The sequence below is a fragment of the Rousettus aegyptiacus genome, unplaced genomic scaffold (assembly GCF_014176215.1).
Source record: "Rousettus aegyptiacus isolate mRouAeg1 unplaced genomic scaffold, mRouAeg1.p scaffold_m13_p_6, whole genome shotgun sequence".
Lineage (NCBI taxonomy): Eukaryota > Metazoa > Chordata > Mammalia > Chiroptera > Pteropodidae > Rousettus > Rousettus aegyptiacus.
This window is the reverse complement of record NW_023416309.1, coordinates 63,766,903-63,781,008: the sequence shown is the minus strand read 5'-3', so window position 1 is coordinate 63,781,008 and position 14,106 is coordinate 63,766,903. Positions and strand designations below refer to the sequence as shown.

At 36.2% G+C, this 14,106-nt stretch overlaps 1 protein-coding gene across 2 annotated transcripts in view; it reads left to right on the top strand.

Moving 5' to 3' along the window:
* Positions 1-14,106, top strand: part of TNFRSF13B (TNF receptor superfamily member 13B) — a 45,487-nt gene that overhangs the window by 19,688 nt on the left and 11,693 nt on the right. Inside the window, exons 2-4 of one of the 2 annotated variants that reach the window (XM_016137596.2) lie at positions 5,883-5,997; positions 6,467-6,604; positions 9,240-9,476. In XM_016137596.2, coding sequence (XP_015993082.2) covers positions 5,961-5,997; positions 6,467-6,604; positions 9,240-9,476 — 412 coding nt within the window. In that variant the 5' untranslated portion in view covers positions 5,883-5,960. The remainder of the gene's footprint in view (positions 1-5,882; positions 5,998-6,466; positions 6,605-9,239; positions 9,477-14,106) is intronic. The other variant, XM_016137595.2, reaches the window with a different exon arrangement.

Here is a 14,106-nt window from a genome sequence, read left to right as displayed (position 1 = left end):
GTGCATATATGTTTATAATTGTTACATCTTATTATAACAAATGTTTTATCAATATATATTGTCCTTCTTTGTCTCTTATAATGTCTTTTGATTTAAAATATATTTTGAAGGACAATATATAGCCACTTCAGCTCTCTTTTGTTTATTATTTACATGGAATATATTTGTCCATTATTTTATTTCAACCTCTTTGTGTCCTATTATCTAAAATAAGTCTCTTTTAGACAGCATATAGATGGGTACTGTTTTCTTTTCTAATCCAATCTGCCAATCTCTGCCTTTTAATAGGGTGTTCAGTTCATTTATAATGTGATTATTTGTAAAGAATTTAATTCTGTCATTTATCTATTTGTTTTCTGTATGTCTTATATGTATTTATGTTCCTCAATTCCCCCATTGCTACCATTTCTTTCATCTAGTTGATTACTTGTATTGTACCATTTCAATTCCCCTTTTCTTGCCTTTTCTGTATTTTCTAAAAACTTCTTAGTCATTACCTTTGGTATTGTAATTAACATCTTAAATTTGTGACAACTTAGTTTAAGTAATACTCAGTTTGAATGGTATACAAACACTCTCTTCCTGTATCTCTGTCCCTTCCCATTTATATTGTTATCGTCACAAATTACCTTTTGATACATTTTATGTCCAGTAGCATAGGTTTATAATCATTGTTTTATACATTTACCCATTCATTCATACAGGAAAAAAGAGCTGTTACAAACAACACAAAAAGTACATTAATATTGGCTTTTATATTTACCTTCATAGTTCCCTTTACTAGTGTTCCTTATTTTTTCTTATGGCTCTAAGTTATTGTCTAATGTACTTTTATTTCAGCATTTCTTTAGCATTTCTTGTGGGGCAGGTATACTGGTAATGAACTCCCTCAGCTTTTGGTTATCTAGAATGTTTTAATTTCTCCAGTTTTTGAAAATTTGTTTTTCAAGATATACAATTCTTGGTTGACAGTTTTTTTCTTTTAAGACTTTAAGTCTTAAAATTTGTTTTTCAAAATATACAATTCTTGGTTGACAGTTTTTTTCTTTTAAGACTTTAAGTATATCATTCCATTGCTTCTGGGCCCCCATGGTTTCTGTTGAGAAAACAACTGTTAATATTATTGAGGATAACCTGTATGTGGCGACTTGCTGCTTTCACAATTCTATCTTTCTCTTTGAATTTGACAGTTTTATTATGATATGTCGCAGTGTGGGTCTCTTTGAGTTTACCCTGCTTGAAGTTCATTGAGATACTTAAAATTGTATATTCATGATTTTCCTAAGATTTGGAAAATTTTCAGCCTTTATTTCTTAGCTTTTTGCACCTTTCACTCTCTCTTCCCCTTCTGGAACTCTTATAAGCATACGGTGGTATGTTTGATGGGGTTGCACAAGTCCGTCAAGTTCTGTTCATTTTCCTCATTTTTTTATTTCTGCTTCTTCGGCAAAATAATTTTAATTGTCTTATCTTCAGATTCAATTGTCCTTTCTTCTACCTGCTCAGATCTGTTACTGAACACTTCTGGTGAATTTTTTCACTTAAGTTATTGGACTTTTCAATTCTAGAATTTTTGTTTCCATTTTTAATAGACTATTTTTAAAGCAGTTTGGTGTTCACAGAAAAATTGAGTGGAAAGTACAGAGACTCCTATATATCCTCTATCACCACACATTCACAGTCTCCCTCACTATCAACATTCTTCACTTTGTGGTACATTCGTTATAATTGAAGAACCTACATAAAAACATCATTGTCACCCAAAGTCCATAGTTTATATTAGGTCCAATTCACTCTTGGTGTTGTACATTCTATGGGATTTGGCAAATGTATAATAATTTTTATCCACTGTGATAGTGTCATACAGAATAGTTTCACTGCCCCATAAAATCCTTTGTGCTCTGCCTTCGTCTCTTCTTCTCCTCAGCCCACCACAACCATGGATCTTTCTACTGTTTCCATAGTTTTGCCTATTTCAAAATGTCATAAACCATATAGTAGCCTTTTCAGCTTGGCTTCTTTCAGTTAGTTATATGCACTAAAGGTTTCTCCATGTCTTTCCATGGCTTGATAACTCATTTCTTTGTTGTGCTAAATAAATTTTATTGTTTGGATGTACCATAGTTTATTTATGCATTCATCTACTGAAGGAAAACTTGGTTGCTTCCAAATTTTGGTTCTTTTTATCCAACTTCTATTTCTGTATTCACTTTCTCATTTTTTTTCATACATTATTTTTTTGATTTCCTTAAGTTCTTTGCCCATGGTTTCCTTTAGCTCATTGAACATGTTTAAGACAGTGACTTAATATCTTTGACTAATATTTCCAATGCCTAGAATTCCTCAGAAATGGATTCTGTCAAATTATTTTACCTATAAATGTGCCATGTTTTCCAGCTTCTTTGTATATTTTGTCAGCTTTTTGGGGACTGGACATTTTGAGTATTATGTTGTAGTCACTCTGGAAATCTAGTGCTCTCACTCTTTAGGAACTGCTAAATGTTGCTTGTTGAAGGTTGGATTCCATTTGTGACTCTTCCAAACTATTTTATAAAATATGTATTCCTTTTGTGTCACCCTGAAGTTTCTGTTCCTTTATCTTTGCAGTCAGCTAGTGATGTGACAAAAATTTCTTAAATATCTGGCTCCCAAAAGGTGTGTGTGTGGCGGGGGGAGGGGGAGGAGAGACTATTGCCTCTTTAAATCCCCTGGATGCCTCATAAGTCCTTGGGGGTTGAAACAATGGCTGGATCTTCGGTGATCAAAAATACCAATTGGCAATCAGAACCCACAATCCCAATATTTGAAGGTTGTAATTGACCATCTGGGTTGTAGCAAGTTGCACCAGGAACATGAGCAACTGGTCACACTGCTGCCTACATGGGCTGGAGACTGGGGAGTGGTAGCAACAACCATGAAATAAGCTGAAATGCACCAAAATTTACCAGCCTCTTCAATCAGCTTTCCCCTGGATAATTGCAGAGTTCCAAAATAGTTACCTCAGACAGTTTCTACCAACTCAGTATGTGAAGAAGAAGATTACTGGAACTTTCTACTCTTCCATCTTCCCTGATATCATTTTCCTTACATTCCAGTTTTGATTTGAGATGTCTACTGACTTCCCAATTAACAAAGCTCTGTGGGTGACCTGCTTATTATCAAGAAGGTTTTGGAATCTGCTCTTAATCTCTGGTGCTCCCAAATTTCATGATGGTCTTGGTCTGTGCCTGACACCTGATAAGCTCTTTGAATCTGGAAGCTAATGTCCTTCAAATCTGTTTTCTCAGAATTCCCGTTAGTTAACCTCTGGACTTCCTAAAATGATTCCATAATTTTCATTTCCTTTCTCTCTCTATTCTGGAAAATTTCTTTAATTACTTCTTTGAACTCTTCTATTGATGTTTTTATTCTGAGTATATATTTTTAATTTCTAATAATTCTTATTTGTTTTATACATATTCTTCTTTTAAAATAGCATACCATTATTTTTTTGTGAATGCAAAAATTCTCTTATCTTTATGAGGATATCAATTGTTGCTATTTTTGCCTTTTAATTTTCTTCTGTTCCCTGAATTATTTCTATTAACTGCCATCAAGTTTCTTCTGCTTTCTTAGAGTTGTTTTTCATCTAGAGGTGGTGCTTCAATATCAAGTGACCCTTGGTTGTTGGTACACAATTCAGATTGAGGCGCTAACAACTTATTGAAAATTCTGGGTAAATACATAGGGTTGTTAATGTAGAAGATTTGCTCTCTGGTGGTCAGGTAGTGACATGGTCATTTTCTTGAGAGAATCTCCCAGTCATTGCCTCTAGGTCTTTTCCTTGGGTCAGTTTTCCCAGAGCAGAATCCACTAATTTCCTGCCAGTTGCAGGATAGGAAATGAAACATTTTTAAAAACCTGGCCACAGCATTCTTTAGGTAGTGGCTGGAGGAAGAGTGAACCTTATTGCTGTCCTCAGCTGTGTCTGAGGAGACCCCTAATCTTCTGCCTGGGTGGGCAAGGGGCCATCATCTGCTAGGGGATGAGAATACAGCTGGGGTTAAGCCCTTCTTATATAAATACCCAACCATTTCTTTTTTCATTGCTTTGTCCTCACACCCTCCACTGTCAGAGATATTTGATGCCTCCAGCTTCCTGGGGTTCTGTGGTTCAGATCGGCTTCCTTCCTGCTATGGACATCAAAGTAGAGAGATCTTAAACTGAAATCATTCACTCTGGTCCATCTGCCTTCTGTCTCCAAAATGTGGCTGACATCTGTTTTCTGTTGTAGTAACTTCTTTCATTCTCTTATCTTTAGGGACACATATCTTTTCCTGTCTTCTTAGTAAGGTTTCAAGAGGGAAGGAAGATAAATCCATGTGTTCAAGCTGCCATGATAAACAGGGAGCCACTGGTCTTTTCTCAGCTTAATTTCATTTAAGAATAAATGAATGTCTTACGACAGCAGTCCCCAACTTTTTTGGCACCAGTGACCAGTGCTCTTATGAGAACCAAGTGTCTGATGATTTGAGGCAGAGCTGAGGCAGTGATGCTAGCACTCGAAAGCAATTGCAAATACTGATGAAGCTTCGCTCGCTTGCCTGCCACTCAAATTTTGCTGTACAGCCTGGTTCCTAACAGGCCACAGTCTGGTACTAGTCCATGGTCTGGGAGTTGGGGACCCCTGCCTTACGGAATGTTTAAAGAGAGAAGTGGTTGGGGAAGCAAATGTCATAAAATCAGATGGAAAATTATGGAAAAGGTGATGCATTCATACGATGGCAAACTCACCCATATGGAACTGTTGACAGACCCTCAACAGGGAAGAATCTCATGGAGCCAGTGAAATCAGACACAAAATTTCAAGAATGGGAAATATTAACAACCTATGGTGATAAAATTCAGAATAGAAGTTACCTCTGGGAGTGGATATTGCATGGGAGGGGACCCAAGGGAGTCTTCAGGGTGCAAGAAATGTTCCATACCTTGATGTGGGTGGTAGTAACACAGAGTACAGTAGTCCCTTCTTATATGCAGTTTCGCTTTCTGAAGTTTCACCTACCCCCCATCGACCATGATCTGAAAATGTTAAATAGAAAATTCCAGAAGTAAACAAAACATTAGTTTTAAATTGTGCACTGTCCTGAGTAGCATGATGAAATCTCACTCCATCCCTTTCCATCCTGCTGGGACGTGAAGCATCCCTTTGTCTATCGACTCCACACTGTATAAATTCCCTGCCCGTTAATTACTTAGTAGCCATCTCAGTTATCAGAGCAATTGTTTCAGTATCTCAGTGCTTATAATCAGGTAACCCTTATTTTACTTAATAATGGTTGCAAAGCATAAGGTTGATGCTAGTGATCTGTATATGCCAAAGAGAAACTGTAAAGTACATCCTTTAAGTGAAAAGGTGAGTAAAGAACAATAAGATATTTTGAGAGAGAGAGGGCTGGGGATGGGGAGAGAAAGAGAGGGAGAGAGGTCATATTTATATAACTTATTATAGCGTATTATTATAATTGTTCTATTTATTATTAGTTATTATTGTTAATCTCTTACTGTACCTAATTTATAAATTAAACTTTATCATAGGTATGCATGTATTGGTATCTATAGGGTTTGGTACTCTCTGCAGTTTCAGGCATTCCTTGGAATGTGTCCCCCACAGATAAAGGGGGACCTCTATATAAATATGGAAAAATTCATCAAGCTGTACACTTAATATCTCTGTACATTACATATGACATTTTTTGTATCTCATACATCAGTGAAAAAAGAAAAATGGAAGGAAACTACCATTTATTGAGCACTTGCTATATGCTAGGCACTAGCAAGGTCTGCTTTTTTTTTTTTTTATTATTCATTCATTCATCTAAAGAGCATCTACTGTGTCCTAGGCACTATCTATGTTCTCAGGACCCAGCAACAAACAAAAGAATTAGACAGAGACCCTGCCTTCACGATGTTCACAGTTAATGGAAGAGATAATATTAAATAATCACAATCGTAAAGGTAAAGTGACAACTAAAGGGCTTATTGGGGTACAGAAGAAAAGGTGTCTTCTTGTCTTGGTGGGGAAAGCCAGAAATATTTCTCTGAGGAAAGGTAGCTGAAACAGAGATCTAAAGGAGGAGGAGGAAACAACCAACCAAGCAGGGCAAAAGAAAACATTTTATGTAAAGGGAATAGCATGTGCGAAGATCCTGTAATAGGAAGAGGCGTGGTATATTTAAAAAGGCAGAGAACAGCGCCAAACAGGGCACAGCCAATTCAAGGGAAGGGGCCTCAAATAGACATTTTCACTGATGAGGAAACTAGGTTCAAGGAGGTGAACCAGAGACTACAGTTGTGGTTGGAAGTCAGTGTTGTTTTGTTCCTCCTCTGCACATTGAGATAGGGAGTGGGAATGTGAGCAGGAGAGGCCACCTGGGTTTCAACCTCCAGTGGGTTGCCGGTTACCCTCATGTTCCCTGCCTCTCAGCTCCACAGGGCCTGCAAACGGGGGTGATCATGGAGACATGTCTCGAAGAGCAATATTGGGATCCCGAGCTGAGCACCTGCCTCTCCTGCAAATCTATCTGCAGCCGTCAGATTCCACGTACCTGTGTAGCCTTCTGCAGTGAGTTCTGGGGCCCAGGCCCAGGGGTAGCTGAATCGCCCTCTCCTTTCCTCCCAGAGGTCCCTCTGGCCCCACTGCATTTTGGTACCTGAGGAGGGAGTGGTGGAAGGAGATGTATGATATGACACACCCCTTTACCCCTTGATCTTTCTGCTCTGGCCATACAGGCCTCCTTGCACTTTCTTGAACATGTTGTGTTCTTTCCTGCCTCAGCACCTTTGCATATGTTGTACCTTTCGCATGGAAAGCACTTTCTCATTCTTCTTCCTTTGGCTCCCTCCTACCCAACCTTCAGGCCTCAGTCCAAATGTCTGAGATTTTCTCTGATTGCCCAATAGAAATTAGGCCCTCTTTTGTCCTCTGTTCTTACCTTCTTTTGAAACTTTTTATCATATAAATGATCAAACATAAAGAAAATAGCATAATAAACCCTTGTCTACCCATCATTGGTTTAAAAAATCTTGCCTTTTTATTCCCAACCAATTTTTTTGCTTGTGTGCTTTAAAGCAAATCCAAGAACTCATATTATTTTACCTATGAATACTAGATTATGAATCCCTAACACATAAGCGCCTTTAAAATATAACCTCAATACTTTATCACCCCCATCAATATTCTCTTAACATTGTCTATACTCAGGGCATATCCAATTTTCTCTGATTATCTTGAAAAATACATTTTGCTTGCTGTTCTTTTTCATAACTTGTTCTTGTCCCTAATGGAACTATCATAATCTGTATTATGTTCTTTCATGTGTGTTTGTTTCATGTCTGTTTCAACCACCTGACTGAGTTCCTTTCCTCATTTGAGTTTAGCACTGTGCCTGACACATAGTAAGTGCTTTATAAATACTGGTTAAGTGGAGCTCAGAGAAGCTGAGTGACTTGCCCAAGATCACACAGAATAATAGTGGAAAACTTAGGAAGAACTCTCTGATTGCAAAACCGTGATTCTGAACCACTATTAATTAATGAAGTAGAACGTTCATTGTGTCATTCTGTAAATATTCATGGAACTCTCTAGCTCCTTGAAAACAGGAATCTCATATGACCCTTAAGGGGGTTATCTAATGGGAGAAATGACAAAATTTCAGTGTCAAGGTAAAGTACCATAAAATGCCACAGTTGGGAGAAATCACCTTGAACTGATTGGTTGAGGAACAGGAAAGTGTTCTTGGAGGAAGTGTCCCCTGAGATGAATGATTAAGAGTTTGTAGATGTGGCACTCAGATGAGGGAGAAGGGCATTCCTGGAAGAGGAATCTGTGTGGTCAAAGGCATGAACTCGGGAAAAACAATAGAGAAGATCAAGGCCAGAGGAAAGGTTCGTGAGGTAAAGTAATGATGGTTGGTGGTCTGAGGTGCTCAGGAACCAGCTGCAATGGCCACACTGTGGTCCCTTAGGAGGAGAGGAGCTCACAGAAAATCCCAGGAACACTACTGTCATCAGGTTAACTCTGCTTCATGAGTGATGGTTTAGTGGTCCCATGGTCCTGGGGCTCAGCGGAACTCCAGAGCTGGGGAAGGACCAGGGCAGGGAGAGGTCACTGGTCCCATAAGGGCTATCTGAGTCTTATCTGAGGTCCTCATTCCACCATCTTTCTAGTCTTTTACTTTACTCTGTCAAGGACATAATAGTTGGTGTGTTTGTGCCGCAGAGAGGCACAAATGAATATCCTACTTAAACATTTCATTAACTGAACATTTATTATGTGTCAGGCACTGTGCTGGGAACTTCAAATTCTCATAACAACCCTAAAAATAAATATTATCTCTGTCTTGGAAATGAAGAAACTGAGGTATGGATAGGTTAAGACTCCACAACCTGAAAGTTGTAGAGCTAGGGATGCTTCAACCCATTTGTCTTGGAAGCCTGTGTTAACCTCTGTCTTACACTGCCTCTGCAATGTGCTCTTAGAATCGCATGTGTGAGTCACATTTTCATATAAATAGAATCTTATTTTAAAGACAAGGGAAAGTTTCCCTGTGAAAATGTAGATTTCTGTTATGCACTCAAATTTGCTATCTTAAGGCAAGTGTGATTAGGCTTTATTTTGCTTGACTTCTGCTTCTTGGCTGTTATACCTGTTCAAACTCTTGTAAATCTCATTTATTATTAAGACAGAAGAAACATTAATATTTTGAGCTTTCCCACCTTCATTATAGCTGCCTCCCTCCACTTGCCAAGGTGGATTCTGGCTTCCCCTTCCAATCCTTATGTTGACATAAAATATCTTTCTCCTTTATGAGGCTTGAAAATGCAAATAAAGAACTTTAGTAACAATATAATCAGATAGATATCAACTTTAAAAGATAACTAGAAAATCCTTACAAGTGTAAGAAACTGAAGAATGCACTTTTAAATAATCTAAAAGCCAAAGAAGAAATAACAATAAAAAGTAAAACATTTTAGATTAGATATAGAAAAAAGTACTACATGTCAAAATGCATGTGGTACAGCTAAAACAGTACTTGGAGGACAATGTCTAACCTTATAATTTACATATTTGGTTATCTCAGAATTGTTTTTGGAGAATTAGATTGTAATTTTTTAAAAACTTTGATACCTTTTGAGGCCAAACCCACAGCTTCTATAGGTCTCTATCACCTAGTAGCATCACTCATTTTTGTCTCCAGAGTCACTCAATTACTGCAAGGAACAAGGCAGGTACTATGACCAGCTCCTGAGGGACTGCATCAGCTGCGCCTCCATCTGCGGACATCACCCCAAGCAGTGCACATACTTCTGTGAGAACAAGTTCAGGAGCCAAGTGAACTTCCAACCAGAGCTCAAGAGACAGCAAACAGAAACCAGGTCAGACAACATGGGACAGTACAAGGGATCAGAGCACAGAGGCTTGGAGGCAGGTCCAGGTAAGCCACCTGCATGGTTTCTGAGTGGGTGGAAGGTCAGGCACCAGAACTAAATAAGAAGGATCTGCAAAGAGGAAAGTCCAGAGTCCAGGTAAATAGCCAGATATCAGGGGGGTTCATCATAGTATAAAAAAAAGATTAGGCAAAATATCTACAAATCTGTGGGAAAGAAGAAAGCAGGCAAAGAAAAGATGTGATCATTGACAGCCTTTTTCTAAATTAAAAAAAAATTTTCAGTTACAGTTGACATATGTATTCAATTAGTTTCAGGTGTACAACGTAGTGGTTAGACATTCACGTAACTTATGAAATGATCATTCCAATAAGTCAAGTATCCATCTGACACCATACATATTACAGTATTATCGACAATATTCCCCATGTTGTGCTTTACATCCCTGTGACTGTTTTTATAACTGGCAATTTGTACTTTTTAATCCCTTCACCTTTTTCACCCCTAACCCCTCTCCCATCTGACAATTATCAATGTGTTCTCTGTATCTACAAGTTTGTTCCTATTTTGTTTGTTCATTTAATTTTGTTTTTTAGATTCCACATGTTAGTGAAACCATGCAGCATTTGTTTTTTTCTGACTTATTTTACTTAGCATAATACCCTCTAGGTCCATTCATGTTGTTGCAAATGGCAAGATTTCATTCATTTTTATGGCTAAGTAATGTGGTCATCTTCTTTATCCATTCATCTATCAATGAACACCTAGGAAGCTTCCATTTCTTGGCTATTGTAAACAATGCTGCAATGAACACAGCATGCATATCTTTCCAAAACAGTATTTTGGATGTCTTTGGGAAAATACCCAGAAGTAGAATTGCTGGGTTGTATGAAGTTCTATTTTTTAATTTTTTGAGGAAACTCCATGCTGTTTTTCATAGGGACTACACCAATTTACAATTCCACCAACAGTGCACAGGTTCCCTTTTCTCCACATCATCACCAACACTTGTTTGTTGATTAATTGATGATAGCCATTCTGATAAGTGTGAGGTGATGTTTCATTGTGGTTTCGATCTGTAGTCCCCGATGATTAGTGTTGTAGTCCCTGATGACTAGTGATGTTGATTTGTAGTTCCTGATGATTAGTGATGTCTATTAGTCATATGTGTGTCCTCTTTGGATAAATATCTATTCAGGTCCTCTGGCCATTTTTAAATTGTATTCTTATTATTTTTTTGGTGTTATATTGTATATATTTCATGTATATTTTGGATATTAACCCTTGACAGATGTATCATTGGCTAATATCTTCTCCAATTTAGTAGGTTGCCTTTTCATTTTGTTGATGCTTTCCTTTGTTTTGCAAAAATTTTTCAGTTTTATGTAGTCCCACTTGTTTGGTATTGCTTTTCTTTCCCTTGCCTGAAGAGTCAGATTAAAAAAAATATATTACTAAGGGCAATATCAAAGAGCATATTGCTTATGATTTCACCTAGGAGTTTTATGATTTGGGGTCTTACAATTAAGTCTAAATCATTTTGAGTTTATTCATGTATATGGTATAAGAAGGTGGTCCAGTTTCATTTTTTTTGCATGCATCTGTCCAGTTTTCCCAACACTACTTATGGAAGAGACTGTCTTAACTGCATTGTATATTTTTGTCTCCTTTGTCATAGATTAATGACCATACAGGTATAGCTTTATGTCTGGGCTCTCTATTCTGTTCCATTGATCTATGTCTGTTTTTACAGATCAGTGCCATGCTGTTTTGATTACTGTAGGCTTGTAGTATAGTTTGTTATCAGATAGTGTGATACCTCCAACTTTGTTCTTCTTTCTCAAGATTGCTTTGGGTATTTAGCGTCTTTTGTGGTTCCATATAAATTTTAGGATTATTTGTTTTACTTCTGTGAAAAATGCCATTGATATTTTGATAGAGATTGTGTTGAATCTGCAGGTTGCTTTTAGTATGGATGTTTTGATTACATTAATTTTTTCTCTCCATTAGCATGAAATATCTTTCCATTTATTTGTACTTCTTCAAATTCTTTCTTCTATCTTATAGTTTTCCAAATAAAGGTGTTTTATTAACTTGGTTAAATTTATTCCTAGGTATTTTATTCGTTTGAATGCAATTGTAAATGGGATTGTTTTCTTAAAAATTTCTTTCCAATAGTTTGTTATTAGTGTATAAAAATGCAATCAATTTCTGAATATTAATTTTGTATCCTGCTACTTTAATGAATTCATTTATTAGTTCTAACAGTTTTCTGGTGAAGCAATTACAGTTCTCTCTGTATAGTATCATGGGATCTGCAAATAATGACAGTTTTACTTCTTCCTTTCCAATTTGGATGCCTTTTATTTATTTTTCTTGTCTGATTGCTGTGGCTAAGACCTCCAATACTATGTTGAATAGAGTGATGAAAGTGTACATTCTTGTCTTCTTCCTGATCTTAAAGAAAACATTTTCAGCTTTTCACCTTTGAGCATGATGTTTGCTGTGGTTTTGTCATTTACAGTTTTTATTATATTGAGGCATATTCCCTCTTTCCCCACTTTACTGACAGTGTTTATCATAAACAGATGTTGAATTTTGTCAAATGCTTTTTCTGTATCTATTGAGATGATTATATAGTTTTTTTTCCCCCTTAATTTTGTTTTACGTATCATGTTAATTGACTTGTGGATATTGAACTAAACTTGCAATTCCAGGAATAAATACAACTTGATCATGGCATATGACCTTTTAAATGTATTACTAAATTTGGTTTGCTAATATTTTGTTGAGGATTTTTGCATCTATGTTCATTATGAATATTGGCCTACAATTTTTTCGTAGTATCTCTGTATGGTTTTTGGTATCAGGGTAATGCTGGTCTCATAAAATAAGCTTGGGAGCCTTCCCTTCACTTCAATTTCTTTGGAATAGTTTGAGAGGTATAGGTATTAATTCTTCTTTGAGTATTTCATAAAATTCACCTGTGAAGCCATCTGGGCCAAGGCTTCTGTCTGTTGGGAGTTTTTTGATTACCAATTCTATTTCATTAGTGGTTATTGGTCTGTTCAGATGTTCTGTTTCTTCCTGATTCAGCCTTGGAAGATTGTATATTTCTAGAAAATTATTTCTTCTAGGTTGTCTAATTTGTTGACATATAATTGTTCACAGCGTTTTCTTATAATCCTTTGTATTTCTTTGGTGCCAGTTTTCGCTTCTCCTTTTATTTTTTGATTTTATTTATTTGAACCCTCTTTTTTTCTTGAGGAGGTTGGCTAATGGTTTACCAATTTTGTTTATCTTTCCAAAGAACCAGTATTTGGTTAAATTGATCTTTTTTTTTTTTTGTCTCTATTTCATTTATTTCCTCTCTTATCTTGATTAGTCCTTCCTTCTATTCATTTTAGGCTCTGTTTGTTCTTCCTTTTCTAGTTCCTTTAGGTGTAAGGTTATATTGTTTATCTGAAGATTTTCATGTTTCTTTAGGTAGGCCTGAATTGTTATGACTTCCCCTCTTAGACCTGCTTTGTCTATGTCCCATAAATTTTGAGACATCGTGTTTTTACTTTCATTTGTCTCAAGGTATCTTTTTATTTCTTCTTCGATCTTGTTGTTAACTTAATCATTGTGTAGTAGCATATTATTTAGCCTCCATATGTTTGTGTGCTTTTCAGTTTTCTTCTTATAATTGATTTCTTGTTTCATACCATTGCAATGAGAGAAGATGCTTGAAATGATTTCAGTCTTCTTAAATTTATTAAGACTTGTTTTGTGGACTAATATGTGGTCTTTCCTGGAAAATGTTCTATGTGTATTCTCCTGTTTTGGGTTATAAAGTTCTAAAAATATCAATTAAATCCATCCGATCTACTGTGTCATTTAGGCCACTATTTCCTTGTTGATTTTCTCTCTGTCTAATGTATTCATTGATGTCAATGGGATGTTAAAGTTTCTTCCATTACTGTATTACTGTCAATCTCTCCATTTATGTCTGTCACTATTTGCATTGTATATTTAGGTGCTTTTACACTGGGTGTATATATATTTATAAGAGTTATATCCTTTTGTTGAATTGATACCTTTATCATTATGAAATGCCCTTCTTTTTTGTTTGTTTGTTTTAAAGCCTATTTTGTCTGATATAAGTATTGCTACCCAGTTATCTTTTCATTTTTATTTGCATGAAATAACTTTTTCTATATTTTTACTTTCCACCTGTGTGTATCTTTCGATCTGAGCTTGGTATCTTGTAAGCAATATACGTATGGGCTTTGTATTATTATTATTTTTTTAATCTATTGAGCCACCCTATGTCTTTTGTTTGGAGCATTTAGTCTATTTGCATTTAAAGTAATTATTGATAAGTATGCAGTTTTGCCATTTTATTCATTGTTTTCCATATGTTTTTATAGTTCTTGTCTACTCGTTCTTATTCTCTTGTTCTTTCTCTCTCTCTTGTGTGTTGATGACTTTCTATAGTGTTGTGCTTGGATTTTTTTCTCTTTATTTCTTTTATGTGCTTTAGATTTTTGGTTTGTTGTTACCATGTGCTTCATATATATCGTTATATTTTTACTAGTCTATTTTAAGTTGATGGTCAGTAAGTTCGACCACATTCTAAAATCACTACATATTTACTCACCACCTCCATGTTTATATTTTGGTCATCATTTTTAA